The sequence below is a fragment of the Trichechus manatus genome, unplaced genomic scaffold, assembly GCF_000243295.1.
Source record: "Trichechus manatus latirostris isolate Lorelei unplaced genomic scaffold, TriManLat1.0 scaffold00040, whole genome shotgun sequence".
NCBI lineage: Eukaryota > Metazoa > Chordata > Mammalia > Sirenia > Trichechidae > Trichechus > Trichechus manatus.
The window spans coordinates 16,758,368-16,779,603 of record NW_004443976.1 but is presented as its reverse complement, the minus strand read 5'-3'; the positions used below and the strand labels follow the sequence as shown (position 1 = coordinate 16,779,603).

At 50.8% G+C, this 21,236-nt stretch overlaps 1 protein-coding gene across 1 annotated transcript in view; it reads left to right on the top strand.

Moving 5' to 3' along the window:
• The window catches only part of RAP1GAP2 (RAP1 GTPase activating protein 2), an 86,583-nt gene extending 65,347 nt beyond the window's left edge, over positions 1–21,236 (top strand). The window contains exons 14-21 of the mRNA XM_023731001.1: positions 5,808–5,945; positions 7,592–7,710; positions 8,958–9,071; positions 9,332–9,449; positions 10,138–10,261; positions 14,205–14,281; positions 15,269–15,307; positions 16,403–21,236. Coding sequence (XP_023586769.1) covers positions 5,808–5,945; positions 7,592–7,710; positions 8,958–9,071; positions 9,332–9,449; positions 10,138–10,261; positions 14,205–14,281; positions 15,269–15,277 — 699 coding nt within the window. The 3' untranslated portion in view covers positions 15,278–15,307; positions 16,403–21,236. The remainder of the gene's footprint in view (positions 1–5,807; positions 5,946–7,591; positions 7,711–8,957; positions 9,072–9,331; positions 9,450–10,137; positions 10,262–14,204; positions 14,282–15,268; positions 15,308–16,402) is intronic.

Sequence of the window (21,236 nt, the reverse complement as noted above, 5' to 3'; positions counted from 1 at the left end):
ATCTTCCTCCATGCTTGTCACTGGCTTTGCACGGAATCATCCTTTACGCTGAGTTTGTTAAATTGAAATGACCCATAAAACCCGTTTGCAAAGGGGCGAGGGGTGTGGTTACCAGGGAAGGCAATTACTCCCTCTTTGAAGCTAACTGGTGCTCAAACCCAGCTGAAGTGAAGCAGTAGAAGCAGACAATGGGAAAGCAATGCCACCTCTCTTTTCTCACTCTTCCAAAGGAGAACTCTTGCAAAGGTAAGCAGTAAGGTGTGCTGAGGGCTTGGCAGCCATGGTAACTGAGGACGGTTGATGGGACCAGAGATGACTAGCCAAGAGGGGCGCAAACTCTGGACAGCAAAGGACAGTGGTGTGAAATATGGAATAGACTGAGATAGGACTCCAAGGGCGGACTAGACCATGGTCTAGGAATGGTAAGATTTCAGCTCAGGGTACAAAAGTTTCCAAAGGTCAGGCTGTCCAACACAGGAGCAGGCAGCCTCTGAAGTAGTGAGCAGCCCATCCCTGGGAATAATCAAGCTGAGGGGAGACGAACTTTGGCAAGGATGTGAAGGGACTCAGTGGGAGAGGGTCCAGATGATCCCTGGAGACCATCAGATGCTGATGCAAGGCTGCATCTGCCTGCCCTTTCCTCTCTGGCTCCTCTCTCCTGCCTTTTTTTTTTTTTTTTTATTATTGTGGTGAAAATATACATAACTAAAAGTATGCCATCTCAACAATTTCTACACGTACAACTCAGTAACACTGATTACATTCTTCAAGTTGCGTAACCATTCTCGCTATCCTTTTCCAAATCATTCCACCACTATTAACGTAAGCTCAATGCCCCCTAAGCAAAATCTTCCCCTTCCCCCTCGGTGACCGCTAATCTTTGGTTTCTCTGTATTTGTTTCCTTCATGTAAGTGACATCATACAGTATTTGTCTTTCTGCGACTGTTCTATTTCCCTTGACATCGTGTTTTCCAAGGTTCATCCATGTTGTGGCATGCATCAGGACTTCATTTCTCTCTATGGCTGAGGAGGATTCCACGTTCCACATTTTGTTTAGCCCGCCTTCCTCTTTCCTTTCTAGCCTTCACCCTTTCCCTGACTCTCCTGCCCAGTCTGAGACTGGCGCCTCTTTCCAGCTCTACATCAGACTGAGAAGTGAAGTACTTTAGGCCCTATCCCTAGAGGATTTTGTCCAACTTGAGTCCTATTTTAGGGCGTAGATCTAGCCCTCACCTCTCTCTTTTTTCTTCCCCAAGAGTCGGGGAGGAGCGCTAACACTGATCGGACAGGTGTCACGCCAGGTGTTTGGCATGCATTTTCTCACGTCACCCTCACGGCATTCCCTCATGGCACAGATCGTCACCAGTGTTTCATAGATGAAGAGACTGAGTCTCAGAAAGGTTCACACAGTGGGCAAGAGGAAGAACCAGGATTCAAACCACTTCCTGTTTGACTTTGAGCAGCAGCCTGCCACCCTACCAGTAGCAGAGACGCTGACTCCTGGTGACCTCATGTGGGTCACAGTAGAACTGGGCTCCATAGGATTTTCAATGGTTGATTTTGCAGAAGTAGATTGCCAGAACTTTCTTCTGAGGTGCCTCCACACATCTCTGAAATTATCCGTCAGCCCACTGTCCCTTCAAACTCAACTCACTGGCTCTGACAGCAGCATCAAGAGTATTTGAGGAGAAGGTGCCTCCCTGACATCAGCTTCTGAGTTTTTTTGGGGGGCCCTGAGACCCTTGTTCCTAATCATTCTTAGTCTATCAACCAGTTGAATTGTATGTTCAATCTGGACCACTTTTTGGGTCTTGGGATGCTTTCATCTGGAGCCCAGGGTCCTGGGCGTGGGTCCTGGCTTCATCTCTTACCTGTTTTGTGACCTTTGACAATCATTAACCTTTTGAGACCTTTTCTGTGAAATCCCTGTTCTATGTGTTGGAGGTCTAAGGATTAAATAAGATCATGCCTGTGAAGCTAAGTAGACCAGATACTGTCACACAGGGTTTGTGACCCACACTGAATGCTTTTTGGAAAGAGACAGGGAGGAATATATCAGAGCAGACATGATTAATTTGAAATGTCATTGTTGGTGATAGTGGTGGGGACACACACCACAGCACCGAAGGAATGGCGATGACCGCATCCTGCCTGCCTTTCTATCCAGACGATAAATCCACTTTTATCTGGAAGTCGATTCGGGAGAGAGGGCCATTTGTAAATATGACCTCCAGCAGACAAGCCACTCTTGCGAATGATACATGGAGCCCACCAGCCTCGTCCCTCTGATGTCATCTGGCTTCTTGGTTGAGCCAAAGATGCCCCATGAGCTACATCAGGACATCTCATCTCTCTCCCTCTCTCGACCCGGGAACAGAGTCACCTAGCAACAGTTTCCTACAGCATGGTTAAAGTAGCCAGAATGCCCGATTCACTTCATCACCCCAGAATCATAAAGTCATACACCCCTTGGAAAACTGAAGGCAGGAAAAGCGTGGCACCTAGACCGAGGAGCCCTTGGGTAAATGGTGAAGTTCTTTAAATGAGTTAAAACCAAAACCCAGCTGCTGTCAGGTCAGTTTCCGCTCACGGCGACCACATGTGTCTCACAGTAGAACTGCCTTCCATGTGGTTTTCAATGGCTGATTTTTTAGAAGCAGATTGCCAGGACTTTCTTCCGACGTACCTATGGGTGAACTTGAATCTCCAGCCTTTCAGTTAGCAGCCAGGTGCTTTAACTGTTGGCACCACCCAGGGACTCCTTAAATGAGTTAAACCAAAACCAAACCAGTTGCCGTCAAGTTGATTTTGACCCATGGGTAGCTCCATGTGTTTCAGAGTAGAACTGTGCACTGCAGGATTTAAAATGACTGACTTTTCAGTAGATTGCCAGGACTTTCTTCCAAGGCACTTCTGGGTTGACTTTAACCTCTAACCTTTTGTTTAGCAATTGAGCGCATTAACTGTGCCACCCAGGGACTCCTAAATGAGTTAAGTGCTCCATAAATATCAGCATTATTTACAAATGGCCCCCTCTCCTGGATCTGCTTCCCTCTTCAGGATAGAAAGGCAGGCAGGATGCAGCCCTCCGCCATTCACCAGCTTGGAGAATCTCTGACCTCTAGGAGCAATCCCAGAGAGATCTGCTGTCTGGGTTGTGAATGGGTCCTGGTTGGTGCAGTGTTCGTGTTGATTTCCTGGGACCACCTTGCACAGACTGAGCTCTTCACTAGATACTTCCGGGGAGGGACAGAAGCTCGTGTGTTCTTCCACACAAGACCATCTGTAGGTTGCATGTGAGGTGCCTGAGCGGAAACATGTTTGTACATGCCCCAGTACACGTGAGAAAGGGCCCAGTGGCCTCATGGTAGTCCTTCTACGTCAGTTTTCTGAAGCCAAGGTTCTAAGGATCCCCAGCCTCAACTGGCTCACACATAAGGAAAACCTGTTAGCTCGCTTAACAAGAAGACCAAGGCTTCATGGCTCCATGTGGCTGCCAGGATCCAAGTTCTTCCCATCTTTCTCCTCTGTCATTCTCAGCTTTATCCCACAGACTTGGTCCCCCAGGGTGCCAAGACTGCAGTTTTAGGTGTCACATGTAGACATGTCACTCAATGGAATCATTGAGACCTCTCCCCAAAGCCCCCAGCAGACATCTTCTCGTGTTCTCCTGGCAAGGGTTGGGTCATATGACTGCCATGAACTGACCATGACCTACTCCTCCGTCCCAAGGGGAAGGAGGCGACGTTAGACCAGATAATGGCTATGGCACCCAGGAACATGGGGGCTGACCTTGTGTATCAGCTACTCATAATATCAGTGAGACTTTGTGTGTGACTCTGAGGCCCTGGGGGGCCCTGGACAACTAATTAATGCAGAGAAAGAGAGAGCCCGCACAGGCCCTGGCCCTCTTAACATTGCCCCAATTGTAGGCATATGTCTTGTTTCCCCAATTGGCTTGTACACCCTTAGAAGGCAGGGGCCATGCCTTACACCCTCCTTCTGCCATCGCCCCAGTTCCTGGCACAGGGCTGGGCACGTGCAAAGCATGCCACAAATGCTTCTTATTACAGTAAGAGTAAAAAACCCAAACCAGTTGCTGTTGAGTCAGTTTCGACTCATGGTGATCCCATGTGTATCAGAGTGGAACTGTGCTCCATAGGGTTTTCATTGGCTGGTGTTGTAAAGTAGATTGCCAGGATTTTCTTCCAAGGCGCCTCTGAGTGGATTCCAACTGCCAGCCTTTCAGTTAGCTAGCGGCCAAGCACGTTAACCATTTGCGCCACCCAGGGACTCCTACCAATAAGAATAGCCACATTTATCAGGCACTTATGATGTGCCGGGCAGTCTGCTGAGAGCTTTATCTGTCTTCTCCCATGGTGTAAGTATCATCCATCCCACTTCACAGATAGGTCTCAGAGAAGTTAAGTAGCCTGACCAGGGCTACTCAGCTAATGAGAGGTAGAGCTGAGAGCCCAGATATAAATCCTGGAAGTCCGACGCAAAAGCTTGTGTGCTTTTGACCACTGAGTTCCATTGCTGCCCGGCCATGTTAGTGAGGGACTGAATGAATGATCAAAGGGAGGTGCTGCAGGGGTTTGGACACTCACCGAAGAGAGCCTCCCCTTCCTAGAACTCTCACTTCACCTTCGAAGGCCTCCAGAGCCAGAGAGAACATTGTCCACGGGGTAGCTGGAATCCTCTAGGACTTCACTTGTAGAAAATCCTCCCTTGGGTCAAGCTGGGCTGTGCTTCATTACGATCCCTGCTCCGTTGTTCCGATTCCAGAGCAATGCAGCCCTTTAGAGCGTCTGAGAGAGTGGTGTCTCTTCCCAGGCCCATCCCTCCCCTGGGTTCCACAGTCCTGGTTTCTCTACTGTTCTTCCTGCCTTCACCTGCACTGTGACAACCCCTGACCACACTAGTTGTCCTCTCCTGACACCTCACCATTTGCCAATGTGGCCTGTGCTCTTTGGAGGTCCTAAGTGGGTACTAGACTCCAGGTGGCTTGAGCAGCTTCATGCCCCTGAGGTCCCACACTCCTATGTAGTCTGAGCGTGCATGCCCTCCTCTCTCAGCAGCTGTGTCAGACCGTGGGCTTATACTGAAAACGTGTCTTAAGTCCCCTGTGAGCCCAAGAGATGGCCCGCTGGGTGACTTAAGTGCATAGATAAATAATTGCTTCTTAGGCGGTTTTGCCAGGGGAAAACGTATTCCAAGTTGCAAAAAGCGCACTTCGGGATGATAGCAGGAGGGATAGTCCAGTGGCTAAACAGAAAGAAGCTTAGTTTAGTGGAAAAGAGTCAACTCGGAGTCAGAGACCTGGTTCCTGGCCCCGCCGGCTGTGTTTAATCCTCCTCAGCATCCCGTGGTGGGGTGTGTAATTGTTCCCATTTCACAGATAAGAATCTGAGAGAGGGTGGAAACTAGACCAGGGTCACACAGGTGCAGTAAGCTCTCCAGGCCTCACTGTTCTTACCTGTAAAATGGGATAACAACCTTTGTCCACCTCACAGGGGAGCTGGAGCCTGACCCCTCAGACCCCCTTGGCTGGTGCCCTTTGTCGCCTCCACCCGCAGAGGCTCCCATGTCCAGAGCGTGGACAGAATATGTGGGCATTCTCTAAATTGCAGTGACTGTAGTGTGGCCCTTGTGGGCCTCTGTAAGCATGAGTGTGTGTGTGTGAATGTGAGTGTGCACATGCTGAGGTCTTTGTCTGTGCAGACCCCACGAAGAGGGACGGGTTGTGGGGCCGGTGCCGCCTCTCAGGCCCCTGCTACCCTGGCCAACCCTGCTGTCCCCACAGAGAGCCATCCGTGTGCGCAGCCACTCCATGGAGACCATGGTGGGCAGCCAGAAGAAGCAGCACAGCGGGGGCATCCCCGGCAGCCTCAGCGGGGGCATCTCCCACAACAGCGTGGAGGTCACGAAGACCACCTTCTCTGTGAGTGCCGGCAGGCTCTGGGGCGGCACGTGGGAGCTGGGAGGGTCCCCCAGGCTGATGGGGAAAGGGTGCACCCACCCCAGGCTTGGGTTAGATGACAAGAGCAGGGTGAGCTGGATGACAGAGGGAAACCAAGGCTGCCTGGGGGGTGACCCCAATCCCTGCCCTTTAAAAGTAGTGCTTTGAGGCCTCCATCCAAAGCAGCACTTGGGGCCGGCCCTCACGGGAAGCTCTCCTGTGGTCCTCTTCCCTGAGCTTCCTCAGCAACTGGGCCTCCTCCTTAGGGCCAGCTCTGTAAAATGGCCCTGGGGTGCATTTCTCTGCGCAAGGGCTTGGGGCCCGTGACTGTGCGAGGGGTGTGCTTGCTTTGTGGTTATTAATGATAATGGTTGCCACCACTTAATGGGTGCACTGAGCTAAGTAATTCATAGCCATCATCTCATTTGATCCCCGTAACAGCTGTTCGAAGTAGGTAAGGATGTGTCCCTCATTCTGCATTTGCAGAAAAGGGAGCCCAGAAGGGTTAAGTAACTTGCTAAAGTTCACCCAGCAAAGCTGAAGAACTGGGATTTGATGCAGCTCCCTGATTCAAAGCCTGTGCTCATAATCGCTTTGTATACAGTTCCTAAAGAAGAGTGCCCGGCAGGTCTGTGAATGTGGGCCTGGTCTGCTTGCACCAGGCTGGCAAGGCAAGGGAACCACATAGCCTATCCTTTTATAAAGCAAAGTGGCTTTGGATTTGTGTAGACTAGGGTTTTTGTTTTTAATATCAGAACATACCCATCATGATTCTGATGACTAGTATTATCAATGGTCTTGCATACTTTATTTAACTTACCAAATATTTTCATAGCATTGTCTAGTGTTACTGTCCCAGGAGGTCTGCGAAGAGAGCAGGCCAGGGCAATTATTTCCATTTTGTGGATGAGGAGACGGAGACTCAGAGAGTGTTGCCGCTTGCCAAGGTTGCACAGCACATGAATAACACATGAATCTAGGCTTCTGTCTCCCCTTCCTAAAACTCCATCACTCCCTCTGTCTGAAGCAGATGCCTTCCCGGCTGACTCCCTCCTGGCCCTGCCCCTCTCAACCTGTCTTGCTATTGGTGACACCCAGCCTGGGTCGTTTATTTGAGAGCAGTGCATGGAGAGCCAGGAGCCCTGGGTTCTTATCCTCATCCTGCCAGTGATTTGCTTTATGACCTTGGCCAAATCTCTTCCCCTCTCTTGTTCTCAGCTTCTTCATTGACAAAATGACAGCTTGGACCAGGTCACACTAGGGACCTTTTTGTGGTTCTCGGCCTGTGGCTCCCTGAATCACCCTGTCTGTCCTCAATCCGTAGGGCTCTCCTTATGGTGGCCTTGACCCTGTGTTCTCCCAAGGATCTTTGCCTCTAGTGGATTCTTTCCAGGGATCACCTGGCTTTGCTTAAGAAAACAGGCTGCAACTGGCTGAGTCTTGGGGTCTCAGCTCCTGTTCCATAGATTCCATCCTCTCTGTCTTGGTATTTTTGGGGTCTCCTCCAGCCCAGGGAGGCTGGAGCCAGTTGAGGGGTCGCAGGAGCTATTTGTCGACCAGGGAGGGGAAGAAGGGAAGGAGGTATGGGATTGGGGTGTGAGCACTCATTTTGCTGGTTTAATTGGCAGCCTCCCGTGGCAGCAGCAACGGCAAAGAACCAGTCGCGGAGCCCCATCAAGCGGCGGTCAGGCCTCTTTCCCCGTCTGCACACGGGCTCTGAAGGCCAGGGAGACAGCCGGACACGAAGGTAACTGTCAGGGCCCCAGGACTCCAGTCTGACTGTGGGTGGGATCTGTCAGCTCTCCACCACCACAGCTGCCAGATGCCCAACCTTGGGGATAGCTTTGCTCAGCTACAGGAGATGATGTCCCTCCAGCCCAGTCCCCCACTTCAGACACCTGGGCACTGACTCTCACTCAGCTCTTTATCCAGTGAGGCTGATTTGGCCAGTCTCTCCATGGGACTTTCCTAAGTCACTTCTGCAGCATTTTTACCCAGGCTGAAAACATTGCTTGGATTCTTCTCCTTCTTTGTTTTTTTTTCAGTGCTCACTCAAATGTTTCCTATTGCGTAAATCTTCCTTGATTCATTCTACTAAGCGGAGTTAGTTGAGCTTTCCTTAGGGCTTCTAGAATGTTCTGTTAAATTTTTTTTAGCAGCTCTCATTTAAATTATACTACAGGAGAAGGAAACTCCCAGGCTCTGGGCCAAGAGTAACCCTTGGTGCTTTCCTTTGCCAAGATGTCCTTAGTACCCAGGGCCGCCTGGCCACACCTCTCCAGGGAGCTCTTTATTTTTGACCATTGGAAACACAAGTTTGTTATTATTATTTTAGTTTAAAAATTTTTTTTACTGTGGTACAAACATACATAACAAAACATTGGCCAATTCAACAATTTTTATATGGCATTGATTACATTCTTCATGTTGTGCAACTACCCTTTTCCAAATTATCCCACTACTATTAACATAAACTCTGTGCCACCTAAACAGTAGCTCTCCATTTCCCCCTTGGGGAGCCATATTGTGGTGATGTGAATGGTGCCCCTGGGTCATGCAGTGGGTGGCCCTGCTAACATCTGCATGTTGCATTGTTCCCCAGTCCTGGGGTGGCTTTCGCAGACCTCACTCTCTTCCCTCCGTGGCCCGCTCTTGACGTGTGTCTCTGCCAGGCGGGGTGACCCTCTTGGGTAAGCAGGTAGACTTGGGCTGGGGGCATCCTCCCAGGACCCTTGCCTTGGGAGCCCTCTATTCTGCCCAAGGAGCCTGGAGTAGCCCCCGGCTGAGCAGAAAACCTTGTTGTCTGCAGCAGTGTCTGAGGGGGAACTCGGGCGGGAGAGGAAATCCTGGCGTCTGAGCTTGGGCAGGGTACACTCTGACCCCACAGACCCCCATGGTGCTGAGAACTGGCCACACTCTGCCTTGGGCCTGGGGGTGGGGTGGGGTCTGCGGGCGCCTCCGTGATCTCACTCCTCTTCATTCCCATTTCCTCAGCGACAGCGCATCCAGCACCCCCAAGACCCCGGATGGCGGACACTCTTCTCAGGAAATCAAGTCTGAGACCTCATCCAACCCCAGCTCTCCGGAAATCTGCCCCAACAAAGAGAAGTAAGAAAGTGCGGGTGAGAGAAGAGCTGGCTTTAGCTGTTTGGAGCCCTGGAATATGCTCACTGCCTCCAAATAGGCTGAGGGGAGCACCTCTTGCTCCAGGAAACCCCTGGGACACAAACACCAACAAACAGGGCCAGGGGAGCGGCTGGTGGGCAAGCTCCGATCTCCCCCGGGGCCTGCCCTGCTCTCAGGGCCCCGGGAGGGCCTGGGTGTCCTGGTGTGTGAGCAGGCCTCACCCTGCTTCCTGTTTCCTGCAGGGCCTTCATGAAGTTGAAGGAGAACGGCCGAGCCAACATCTCTCGCTCCTCCTCCAGCACCAGCAGCTTCAGCAGCACGGCGGGGGAAGGCGAGGTCATGGAGGAGTGTGACAGCGGGGTAGGTGTGGCCCTGTCCAGCCTTGTGGCGGGGAAGGGCACCCTGGGGCCCAGCCTGGCATCCCCTGTGTACATTAACATACTCACTGTGGCAGAGCCCCACTCCAGGCTATGTGGATAAAGGGGGGATGGCGGTATGAAAACAAGAGGTGGCCGTCAGCCATTTCCACCTTCTGGGGGTGGTGGTGGTCGAGGAGGAATCCCCTGGAGTGACACGGTCGCAGCAGCAGAAAGATGGAGGCCAGGCTGCATGGTGTCCCTGCCATGGGGCTCCTGGCTGGAGGGGGCTGGGAGAGTGTGGCGCCAGGGTTGAAGGCAGCAGGAAAGAAGAGCAGGTCAGAGTGGGAAGTGGGAGGCAGGGGCTGCCCTGGGCTTATGGGGCCTGTCTCAGGCCTGCCGAAGACTGAGGCTTGGAAGGACCCTGGGGTGATGGAAATTATCTGCGCTCAACTAGTAACGTAAAGGTTGGCAGTTCATAATTACCCAGCAGCGCCATGGAAGAAAGGCCTGGCAGTCTTCTTCCATAAAGATTATAGCCAAGAAAATGCAATGGAGCAGTTTTACTCTGTAACACATAAGGCTGCCATGAGTTAGAATTGACTCAACAGTAACAGATTGTGGGGCTTGGAGGGGCTGCAGGAAGGCCGCCGTGCTGAGGCTAGCCTCGCTCACCCAGCCTCTCTCCCCAGAGCAGCCAGCCATCCACAACCTCGCCCTTCAAGCAGGAGGTGTTTGTCTACAGCCCGTCCCCAAGCAGCGAGAGCCCTGGCCTGGGGGCGGCAGCCACTCCCATCATCATGAGCCGGAGTCCGGGTCAGTGGCATCTGGCAGGGTCGTCTGGCGGTGTACTGGGAGGGGCCAGGAGGGTGAGGGCAGTGCTCTGAGCATAGTTCATGGGGGATGCACACCAGGTGCACTGAACTGGTCAGTTTCTGCTCCTCCTTCATGGTGTTAGGCCTGTCAGCTCTGCTCGCTCACTTTATCTGTTCGTCAACTTTAAGAGGCGGGTGTTCTCATCATCTTAATACGAATGGTGAAACTGAGGCTCAGAGAGGTGAAATGATTTGCCCGAGATCTCATAGGGGAGGAGCTAGGATCGTAGGATTTGAGAGTGGAGGCTCTTTCCACTGACCTCCCTGCCCTTATTCCAGAGCTCCTTTGTCATAGCCATTATCCAACAATATAAGGCAAAGAGGTGTGAAGAGTGTTGTAGGTGGAGGGAACAGCATATGCAGAGTCCTGGAGGGAATAGAGAGACGTGTGTTCTGGGATCTGCAAGTGGCCTAGTTCAAGGAGAGGAGGGGTGAGAGAGGAGAGAGATGAGGTCATGGAAAGACTGGCGAGGATCTGGGTGTTATCCTGCCAGCAGTGGAAACCACTGGAGGAGCAAGTCTTGGAAGGTTCTTAAGTCGAGGAGCGCCATTTGCTGTTGAGAAGGACCATTTTGGTGGCTGAGGCTGCATTCAGAAAGGACTGGGAGGGGCAGGAGAGGAGGGGAGTGGGGTGGGAGAACAGGGCGGGAGACCAGTGGGGTGTTTACACTGGGGTGGTGTGGGTGATGGGGCCGTGGATGGGGGTGGTGGCTGGGATAATGGGGAGAAGGAAGTGGATTCAAAGCTGTCAAGGAGGTAAAATCTACCAGGTTCAGTTGTGGCTTGTGGGTTCCTGGCCCTGTGTTCCCTACATTAGGTCAGAGGAAGAGGGGTGGGCGGGAGACAGGGTGAAGAGTTAGAGGGGCACCCAGTTGGACCTTTACAATAGGTATTGCAGGGGGCTGTGGTTGCCCAGAAATAGAAGCCTTGGTCCCCACCTCAAGGAAGGCAGTACAGCAGGGGGCAAGCTCAGGACCCTGCAGCCAGACTGCCTGGCCCAAATTCTGATTCTGCCACTTACTAGCAATGTGACATTGAGCAAGTTACTTAGCCTCTCTGAGCCTCAGTTTCCCTGAGCAAAAATGGGGGAGAGGATGGGAAATAGTAGTTTCTACCCCCACATGGTTGGTTTCGTGAGGATTAAATAAATTTACCACTTGCAAGAGACTTAAAACTGTTACATTTAATGTTTGCTAAATAACAGGAATAAAATAATAGTCTGAATCAACCAGGGGCAACCTTACTCCCCAGGGACATTTGGCAATGTCTGGAGACATTTTGATTGTCTTGATTGTGGTGTGGGGAAGTGTTATTGGCATCTGGTGGGTAGAAGCCAGAAATGCTGCTAACCATCCTACAGTAAATAAGATAGCCCTCACCACAGAGTTATTTGGCCCCAAATGCCAGTAGGCTGAGGGTGAGAAACCCCGGACTAAATGACAGAAACACAGAAAGGGCCAATGGGCCAACAGGGTGGTTTGAGCCATAATGCTTCTGGGGTTCTCACCGTGAGGTGGCAAAGGGAGGATGCAATGTCGGGGAATAAAGTGCAGATGGTAACTCAAAAGCAAAAACATTCTTTGCATAAGTGCGCCTGTGCTCCCCAATTGAGGGAGCGGTGCAGTTGCTTCCTCTCATTCAACCTCCGGGGGGCGGGCAGCTTTGAGCTGGGTTCGCATCTTGGCTGCAGCATCGAGAAGCTCACCTCTCTGAGCCTCAGTTTCCTCATCTGTAAAACGGGATAATTATACAAGTTCCCTGGTTTGTTTGTTTTTTTAATGAGGCTTAATTAAATATTGATAGAATGAATGAAAGAAACTGTTACCAAGCCTAGCTCATCGTCAGTGCTAATGATCAAAATAAATAAGGTTTTCAGTAAAGGGAGGTTTCTAGAGTTTCTGCCATTTGCTGAACATCACACAGGGAGGAACTGGATCTGGAACGGGCCTGGTAACTCCAGCCCCAGTGCTAATTGCACCACCCTTTGGCCACCTCCCCCCTACCCCTGCCCCAGTATTAAACCCTGAGGATCTGCCCTTTACCTTCATGGAAGTTGTGCTGGGTACCCCCAGGACTAAAATGGGGCTTGAGGAGATCTGGAAACCTGCTCTAGGCTGTTCAGCTGAGTCTTGGGAGAGACAGGGCTGAGGGGAGGGAGGTGGCCTGGGAGGGCCTGCCATTTCCATCTACCATGATCTCAGATGCTCTGACCCTCCCGCATTTCACACCTGGGCTGCCTGGGGCCCAGAGTGGGGATTGGTGGGTCACAGAGGGAAGCACTCACAGCGCTGGGTGGGACTTCTTGATTTCAAACACCAGGAACAAGTCAGCAAGTCTCCAGGGGAACTGAGCGAGCTGTAGCTTCCTTTAGCCAGAGGAAAACCAGAAACCCATGTGGCCCCTGCCAGGGTGAGCTGGTGAAGGTTTACCAGTTGGTTCTCTCTCTCTCTCTCTCTCTCTCGCTCTCTCTCTCTCGCTCTCTCTCTCTCTCTCTCTCACACACACACACACAACCGTCTATATGTATATGGTCATCATAAATCTTACTGCTATAAAGAATCTGAAGCACAATTTACATATAAGGATAAAATACACAATATTCTTTACTGAAAATTCCATATAGCCAATTAATTCTCACAAAATGCCTATTGATTTTCGCCTAACTTTTACATCCATAGCCAACCTAAGGTTGCAAATGGCAAACACGTGTAGTTCCGGTATGAATATTGATGGATGTGTTAGTTTATGTTATGAATAAGGCGGGAGTGAAACATGAGTGAAGAAAACTTCATCTGTTCATGAATGACGTGAGCAGCTTATTTCCCGAATCAGATAACACAGTGAAACCTGTGAGAGCTGGAACTCCACGAGACTGCCTTGGTTTTCCCGGTCTTGCAAGTTTTCTACCTTTGACAGAGTACAGTCTTACCACTTTTCTGTCACTCTCTATTAGAAAATACTTGAGTTCTCCTTCTCTGACAGGTTTCTGCCTTGCACGATTTCCGGCTTTTGCAGGTTTTACTGTAGTTTTCAAATACTGGAAGAATATTTACTCAGCTTTTTTGTGCTATTCACAATGTAATAACTATAGACATAGCAATGATTGTGAGGATTGTTGCTCACAGAACCGGGCAGTATTTCGTTCTGTTGTATGTAGGGTCACTATGAGTTGGAATCGACTTGACGGCACCTAACAACGACAAATGACTATAGACACACATATTTTTAAGTTTAATCTGCATTATTAACAATTTCTCCATCACTTTCTGAAGCCTAGACAACAAAACAGCATATCAAGCCTTGATTTGTAACCCTTGCTGATTTCTGTAGTGTAAATACTCCCACCACGGTTGATTTCAAGCTACCGACGTGACAGCACTGAACGTGGACTTGGGAAGAGAGGCCGGGTAGCACGCCATTACGTAGTAGTACCACCATTCAGGTTCAATAGACGTAAATCGCTTTAAGAGCGTAGAGTGTAGTAAAACGTAGTAAAATAATTTGGAAGTGATGGATTTGAGTATATTTGCCTTTGTTTTAATATAATTTACTTAAGTGTAAGCTTATGTAATTAATTTTTTTAAATGGCTGTGCTTAACAACCAGCTCTAAACACTTCTGAAACTTTAATAGTTGTCCCTAGTAAGTCCATATGAGTCGGCTCCAGCATGCCAGAACATCAGGAAACTTGTATTATTACCCCATTTTACAGATGAGGAAACTGTCTTGGCAGCTGAGAGGCCACCTGGCCTGTTTGGACAGTGTCTTGTGGAGACATTTTTCCGGCCTCCCCATCCAGTTCCCTCCCCCACCTCCTGCCTCCCGACAGCCTCCATGACCTCTACAGCTCCACCCCGTTTTCATGGACATTCTCCTTTTTCTTAGATGCCAAAAGCAGAAACTCCCCGAGGTCAAACCTGAAATTCCGCTTTGATAAGCTCAGCCATGCCAGCTCCAGTGCGGTAAGGACCTGGGGGTGGGGGCGTCACAGGGAAGCAGCCTCCATAGCCACATTCCAACTGCTTTCAAAAGCCAGCTTCCCTCCTGGGGTTGGATGAAGAGGGGGCTCATACATCACACCAGGGCCCCCCACAAAGGAGAGCTCTGGTCACATCTGGGGTGACGCTGTCTGTCCCTACACGGTACAGGCATTAGCCTGGGGGTCGCCTGCCACCTTTTCAACACCTCCTGTGTTAGAGCCTCACCTGGGCCAGAGCCATGCTCAGATGTGAGTTGTGAACTGTTGCTACTGGGCTTGGAACACACCATTGTACGGTATCAGACACAATAGATGGAGGTAACGTTAAAATAAACAAACAAACCAGTTGTGGAGTTGACTCCGACTCATAGTGACCCTGTTTGTGTCAGAGTAGAACTGTGCTCCAAGGGGTTTTCAATAGCTGATTTTTCAGAAGTAGATTGCCAGGCCTTTCTTCTAAGGCTCCTCTGGGTGGACTCGAACCCTCCAACTTTTAAGTTAGCAGTTAAGTGCTTACCCATTTGCACCACCCAGGGGCTCCAGATCACGTTAGGAGCATAGATAATAGTAAAACGTAGTAAAATAATTTAGAAGTGACGAATTTTGAGTACGTTTACCTTTGTTTTAGTGGACTTTATTCAACTGTAAACTTGTATCATTTGGGTTTTTCTTAATGACTGTGTTTGACAATCAGCTCGCGTTTCTCTCCCTGCGCTCACTGGAGAGCTGAGAGCTGAGTGCGCAGGAGCTGCCATTGGTGGGATTATGTTGCTGGTTATTAAAAACCGAACGTGGACTTGGGAAGAGGCGCCCGGTAGCACGCCATTACATAGTATTACCACCATTCAGATATAACAGACGTAAATCGCCTTAAGAGCGTAGACACTAGTGAAACGTAGTAAAATAATTTGAAAGTGATGGATTTGAGTATATTTGGATTTTTCTCTTATATGGATTTTTCTTGAAACAGGGCCACTAATGTGAAACAGGAGTGCTTCGCCTGTTAAAGGTGCGTTGAGTATTTCACCTGCTGTGGCCGTGAGGGGCGGTGGGTCCCTTTAAGATTAGGGTACGAGTGGCCTTATAACCTTGAGAATACCCGGAGTGATCCCGCCAGCTGGCAGAATAGATAATAGTAAAGCATAATAAAATAAAATCGTTTTAGTTTATAAAAATATAAAAGGGATAATAAAATAATCCCTGAAGCCTCTAGGATGATGGGTCCCAGGTCTGGATGGGGAAGAGGGGACAGGATGGCCTTGGGGGTGGATGGGAAGGGTTGCCCGATAGGATTGGGCCAGACACACTAGACTGAGCTCTCTCCCACTGGATGGAGCCTGGTTGCAGCGGATAGAAAATGGCAGCAACCCAGAGCCCACCTTCCTCTCCCAGTGGGAGGAATTCTTCAGGTTGCCCCCTTGTCTCCCTGCTCTCAGGCAGCCCTTCCCTCCTCCTAGCCAAGTGTCCCTGGAGTCCTTGGCCAGCACTCTGGGCTGGTCTGTGTCCTCCCTCTTGTGCCCAGAAGTGCCCCTGACCACCTAACGTTGTAAGGGACATCTCCAGGGTGGATCTCTGCTCGAGGGGTCACGTGGTCTTTAGTAGCGAGGGGCATGGGTCCAGCTCACCACCATCAAGACCAGAACCGCTGCTAGTGACGTTGCTAGAGACACACCTGACCTCCTCCCACCCCCCGACCCCCGCCCGCCCTCTGCCCACCATGGGACTCCCAGGGGTATGAGTGACAATTGGAACCAAGAGGAGGGGTCAGGCTGAGGCCACTTTATGTAAACCTGATCTGTGAAAAAGCAGAAGAGAAAATGGGAGTGTTGGTGTTCCCGTTTTAACTCCCAGATGCCTCGGTTTACCAGATTAATGTTTGTGCTCAACTTCCTGGGGCTGACAAAGAATACCCCAGTTGTAGAAAGTCCAGCACCCTGTATTTGTCTCCTTCCTCATCCTAAATCTATTCAGTGGGCTGTAGCCATGGGCACATCTGTTGCCCACCCCCTTGCCCTCTGGGCTCTGCACCATCAGGGTTTGTATTCTCCCTGCCTTCCTTCGCTGAACTTTTGGTCATTATTTCCCTCCTCCTTGTCTTCTCCAGGGAAGCCTCCATTCTGTCCTGGAGAAGGCTCCTAGTCCAGCTCTTTGGGGGTGCCGTCCACTACTCGGACCATCAAGGCCCATTGCCCCACTCGGCCATCTGCCCACCAGACGAGCTGTCTGTCTGTCCCAGTGTCCCCGTCCAGCCACATCCCTGCAAGCACCTCACCAAGACCCTGCAAGCACCTCCCCATCTCTGGACAAGGCCTCCTCCCTCGAGGCCCCCCCTCCTTGTCTCCTCCGGTGTAATGTCTGTCTGGGTCATTTGTCATCTTGTTTTGTCTGCAGAGGAAAAGGGAGTTGGGCAAGGAGGGATTGGGGTGCTGGGGCACTGTCGGGAGCTGGGGGGGCTCATCTGCCACAAAGGCAGAGAGTGATGAGGCGGGGAACAGAGACCAACAGCAGGGGCATCCCTGTGTGTCCTCGGTCACAGTGCCTTCATGGACATGACAGGCTGGAGCCAGAGCAGATGCATTTAGTGGTGGTGGAGGGACCTCTTTTCCAGGAACCAAGATTTGTACAATCAGGACACCATCCTGATAAAAATGAGCTCGGTGGCTCCCACGTTTCCAGGGCTTTGAAATGTCTACTTGCTTCTGTGCTAAGAACTTCTTACCCATCAACTGATGTCAGGCCAGGGCTCCCTGTCCTGTTGCCCACGTATCTCGGGAGGGACACTGGCCCGTTGAAGCTCAGAGACAGCTGGGCGTGTGCAGGAAGGGCGCTGCACACCTCCTTGACTGCAGCTGGAATTTTCTGTCCCACCCAACTTGACGCGTGCTCCTCATGATGGTTGCTGTGAGAAGCTGCATGTCACTGTCTCCCCTTTGAGAAGCCATTTTTCCCATGAAGGGGTGGGCAGGCAGGAGTGAGAGGGAATTCAGGGAGAGTGGGCTTTGACTGAGGAAGACCTCAGGGCCTGAGAGCTCGGCTGGGATGCACTGCTGGTGAGGGTTCATGGAAGGCAGAAATCCTTAACCCACCTGCTACTCAGGTAAGAGCAAGAGAGACACTGTCAGGGTCTGGTCAAGCTGATCTGTGGGAAGCAGAACTGAGGTTTGGGGAGGGAGCACAACATCCTTCAGCGACTTATGTCCCTGGCATCTGTAGGGGCTCAGCGCTGCCTCGGGAGCTGCTTCCAGCCACGGTGCCCTTCAGTGTACCTGGGCTCCGTCCCCCAGTCCTCCTCCTGCCCTCTCTAACTGTGGTCTGTGGGCAATGGTCACATTTGTGGAAGCCCTGCAGCCTGGCTGCCTCTGAGTGTGGTGCAGGCGCCCTGTGCCACCCGCACCGTCAGCCAGAGCCACCTTTGCTGGAACAAACCAGCTCACTTCCTGAGGAGCAGCTCCCCAGCTCCCCATTCTTCCCAGTCTGGGGTGTGACAGGCCATTTCTGACGCCTGGCCATGGTGGGCTTTAAGGTGGCATGTCCTCCAGGTGAAACATGAAGTCTGAAGAGCAGGACCCTTGGAGGTGATCGGCTTCGGTGCATCTGGCGCCTCTGTGGTGTGGGGCTGCCAGGGTAGAGCCCTGGGCCTGCCCGCTCTCATGAGTAGACAACAAGTATTTCCAACAATGCTTTATTTATAGAGGGAAATGGGCTCGTTCCCAAGCCGAGGCATATAAATGTTACACATTTTTTTGACTGATGTTGTGACAATTTCCCCATTGCTTTTGTCGTAAGAGCAAAATCTCGATCCTTTGTACCCACTCACGTGGCAATTGAGGGATTCTATTTGCAGGCTGGGGTGACCTCTCCCCTTACACTGTTGGGAAATGTGTGTATATAAAATGCTAGTCTAGAAAATCTGTTCCAGTTAGGAGATCCACAGAAGAGCTGTTCAGCTTAACTGAGTCCTATTCAAAATCATTTCAGCAGCACCCACTGCTGGAACGAGGCCCGTGGGTTCTGACAGCGTTCTGTTGGCTGGGTTTCTGAAGGAAGTAGAAAGGTCAAACTACATTTCTTTAAAACATATTCCAGGTTTCTGGCTCGCCCCTCTGGGTAGCTCGTATTGGTAGCTGCTTGAGGATGTGTTGTGTTGCATGGTCGTCTGGGGGCTCTCGGAGGTTTTCAGGGGGTCCCCACTCTGTCCTGCTCTCCCCATCACTCTAGCTGCTTTCTGCTGCAGCCCCCACCTCCTGGGCGGGTTTGCTCCTGCCTCTGAGTGGTGGGTGGAGTCCCTAGATGGCGCAAATAGTTAAGCGCTGGACTGGTGACCTGCTTCTGAAAGGTCACAGCCTTGAAAGCCCTGTGGAGCAGTTCTACTCCGCATACACGGGGTTGCTGTGAGTCGGGTTCTACTCAACGGCAACTGGTTTGGTTGGCTGTGTTGGTTCTGAGTAGTGGGCAGGATGGTGGCATGTGTCCAAAGGAACTAGGAGGCACTGATGTGCTTCCTAAAATGCACAGCTCTGAAAATAGTCTGACCCTCTGTTTGCTATTGGGATGCTCTGGACAGGACCCGAAATCTCGCTCCCTCTGAACCTTGCCTCATCATCTCTAGAAGGTCCATCCTACAGCTTTTGGAGTGCGCAGTACCAGCCCACCTGAGGTCCCCATACGGAGGGACGGAGGAGAACAAGGATGGGGCCCAGTCTCCCCTCACCGGCCTGGACTGGAGGGCAGGCAGCTCTAGTTCCTGGAGGGCTTTCCCCCACACTCTCCCTGTGTCTGCTCTAATCCATAAAGTCTTTCCTTCAATTGCTGCACCCAGGCTTCGGGCACAAAGGTTTGCTCAAGCCACATGGATTTTTGTGACCAGACTTGTTTAGAGGGTGCTCATGCTGGCATTTGAGGCATTTTCACTTACAATCTCCATAAAAAGGGCATTTCCTGGACACTCTGTGGCTCTGAGAGCTGCCTGATTCACTGAAGAGACTACTTTCAGTGCTGTAGGGGCACCCACATGCTGCCAGCTAAGTTGATGCTTAAAAACAGATGCAGAAAGAGCTCTAGATAGAAGGTCTTAGCTGGAGTTTCTGTCTATGCTAATGAATGTTAATGATGTTGCTTGGAAAAGATTCTGTGGTTGAGCCTTGTCAAGATTATCTTCTTCCTGGACCTAATATATCATCTAGTCCAACCACGTCCTCATACAGACGAGAAAACTCAGCCCCAGGGAGGGGACATGACATGCTTTAGGGTACGCACGCAGCTTTTGGCAAGGATGGGGTTAGAACCCACAACCCAGGGACCTTTCCTCTGCACCATCTACATACTGGTGAATAAGTGGCTGTGTTTCCCGGGGCCGTGGGCTTTGGAGAAGCCAGTAAGCTTGTGCCTCAGCTCTGGCCGGGAGGCAATGCAGTCAAGGATGCTGGTGGAGCCTCTCTCTCTGTTTTTTCCATCTGGGGGGAGATTCTATTGGATGTTTCAGTGAGGGTCTTGGGGTGTGGGATGCAGCTTGGAAAACAAGGAGGGACGCGATTCCAGTGAGCAGGTCCTCTCTGGCTCAGGCAGTCACCGAGGTGACACCGGTCTATAAAGGGGTCGGAGGCCTGGGCAAAGATGCAGTTAACCAACTCTCACTTGTCCGTTTTAAAAAAAAAAGTGGTAAAGGAAATCTCTTCAATTCTCCCTGATTCCTAAAACAAAGGTGGTTAATAAAACTTAGGTGACGGGGCAGGACGTGAACTCTTCACTTTCTTGCCCTGACCCTTTAAGGTGCCAGTGCAAACACTACCTTCTGCATTCATTTCTAAGTCAGTGGAGACAGGTCAGTTGCGGGGGAATGGGTGGGAGTTCAGGTAGATCTTATGGCTACAGGTGGCCAGTAGGGACCAGGGCCAGGCAGCTGGGCTCAGGACTCCACAGCTCCTTGCTCAGCCTCTAGCTGCCCCTTTCTCAGAGGTGAAGGTGGGTCAGTAAACGCTCGCTAAGGCTGCCTCTGCAGCCTATCTGGGGGGCTGGCTGGGGCACACCTCTGCCAAGCTCTGATACGTTTTATCTCTAGCCCCTTGCTCACCCCAGCCCCACATCTCTCTCCTTTCAGCTGGACCAGGTGCTCAGTGGGGGCACCCACATGTGCCCCTTTGGGGAGGAAGAAGTCAACCCCCACTAGGGTCAAGGGCAGCAGATCGCTCCTAAGGGCAGAGAGGCGGTTGGGGCAGCGGCTCTGTCCTGTGCCTTACCAGCCATGAGGAGGGGCTGTTTGGCTGGAAGACCGGAACTGAATTGCCATTGTCTTTGATTTTGTGCCATTTTTGCTTGGAAGGCCAATCTCGCTTCCTGCTCCCTAGCATGTGTGCTGACCCCCTTGTATGAATGTTACCCTTCGGCACTCCAGCCCGGGGAGTGCAGATGTTTAAGTGTGAAGAGATTCCTCTGTGTCATAGAATCTAAGAAGTGTAGCCTGGAAATGATGATCTGTATGGTGATGATTTTTCTTTCTTTTTTTCTTTCCTCTTAACGAGGAGGTGATTTGTAGACCCCAATTGCTATGTAATGTAAATAGTGTACATTTAATTTATTGCTATGGTAGCACATTGTATTTGTTAATGTATAAAACAAATTCTAAAGGGTTGACAAATGTATATTTTGTTGCTTAAATGTGTCTTTGCAGAAATTGACAATAAATAACATATTTTGTGTCCATCAGTGTTCAGACTTCTTTGCATGGGGCCCCAGGCCTGAGTCTCGCCTTTCAGTCCACCAGAGGTTGCATACTCGCAGCCCACAGGGATACTGTAGATGAGTTATTCTGACCTGAAAAGTTATGTAAAATTTTTGAATTAGTTGCTGTCTTAGTCATCTTGTGCTGCTACAACAGAAATACTACAAATGGATGGCTTTAACAAAGAAAAGTTTATTTCTTCACAGTAAAGTAAGCTAAA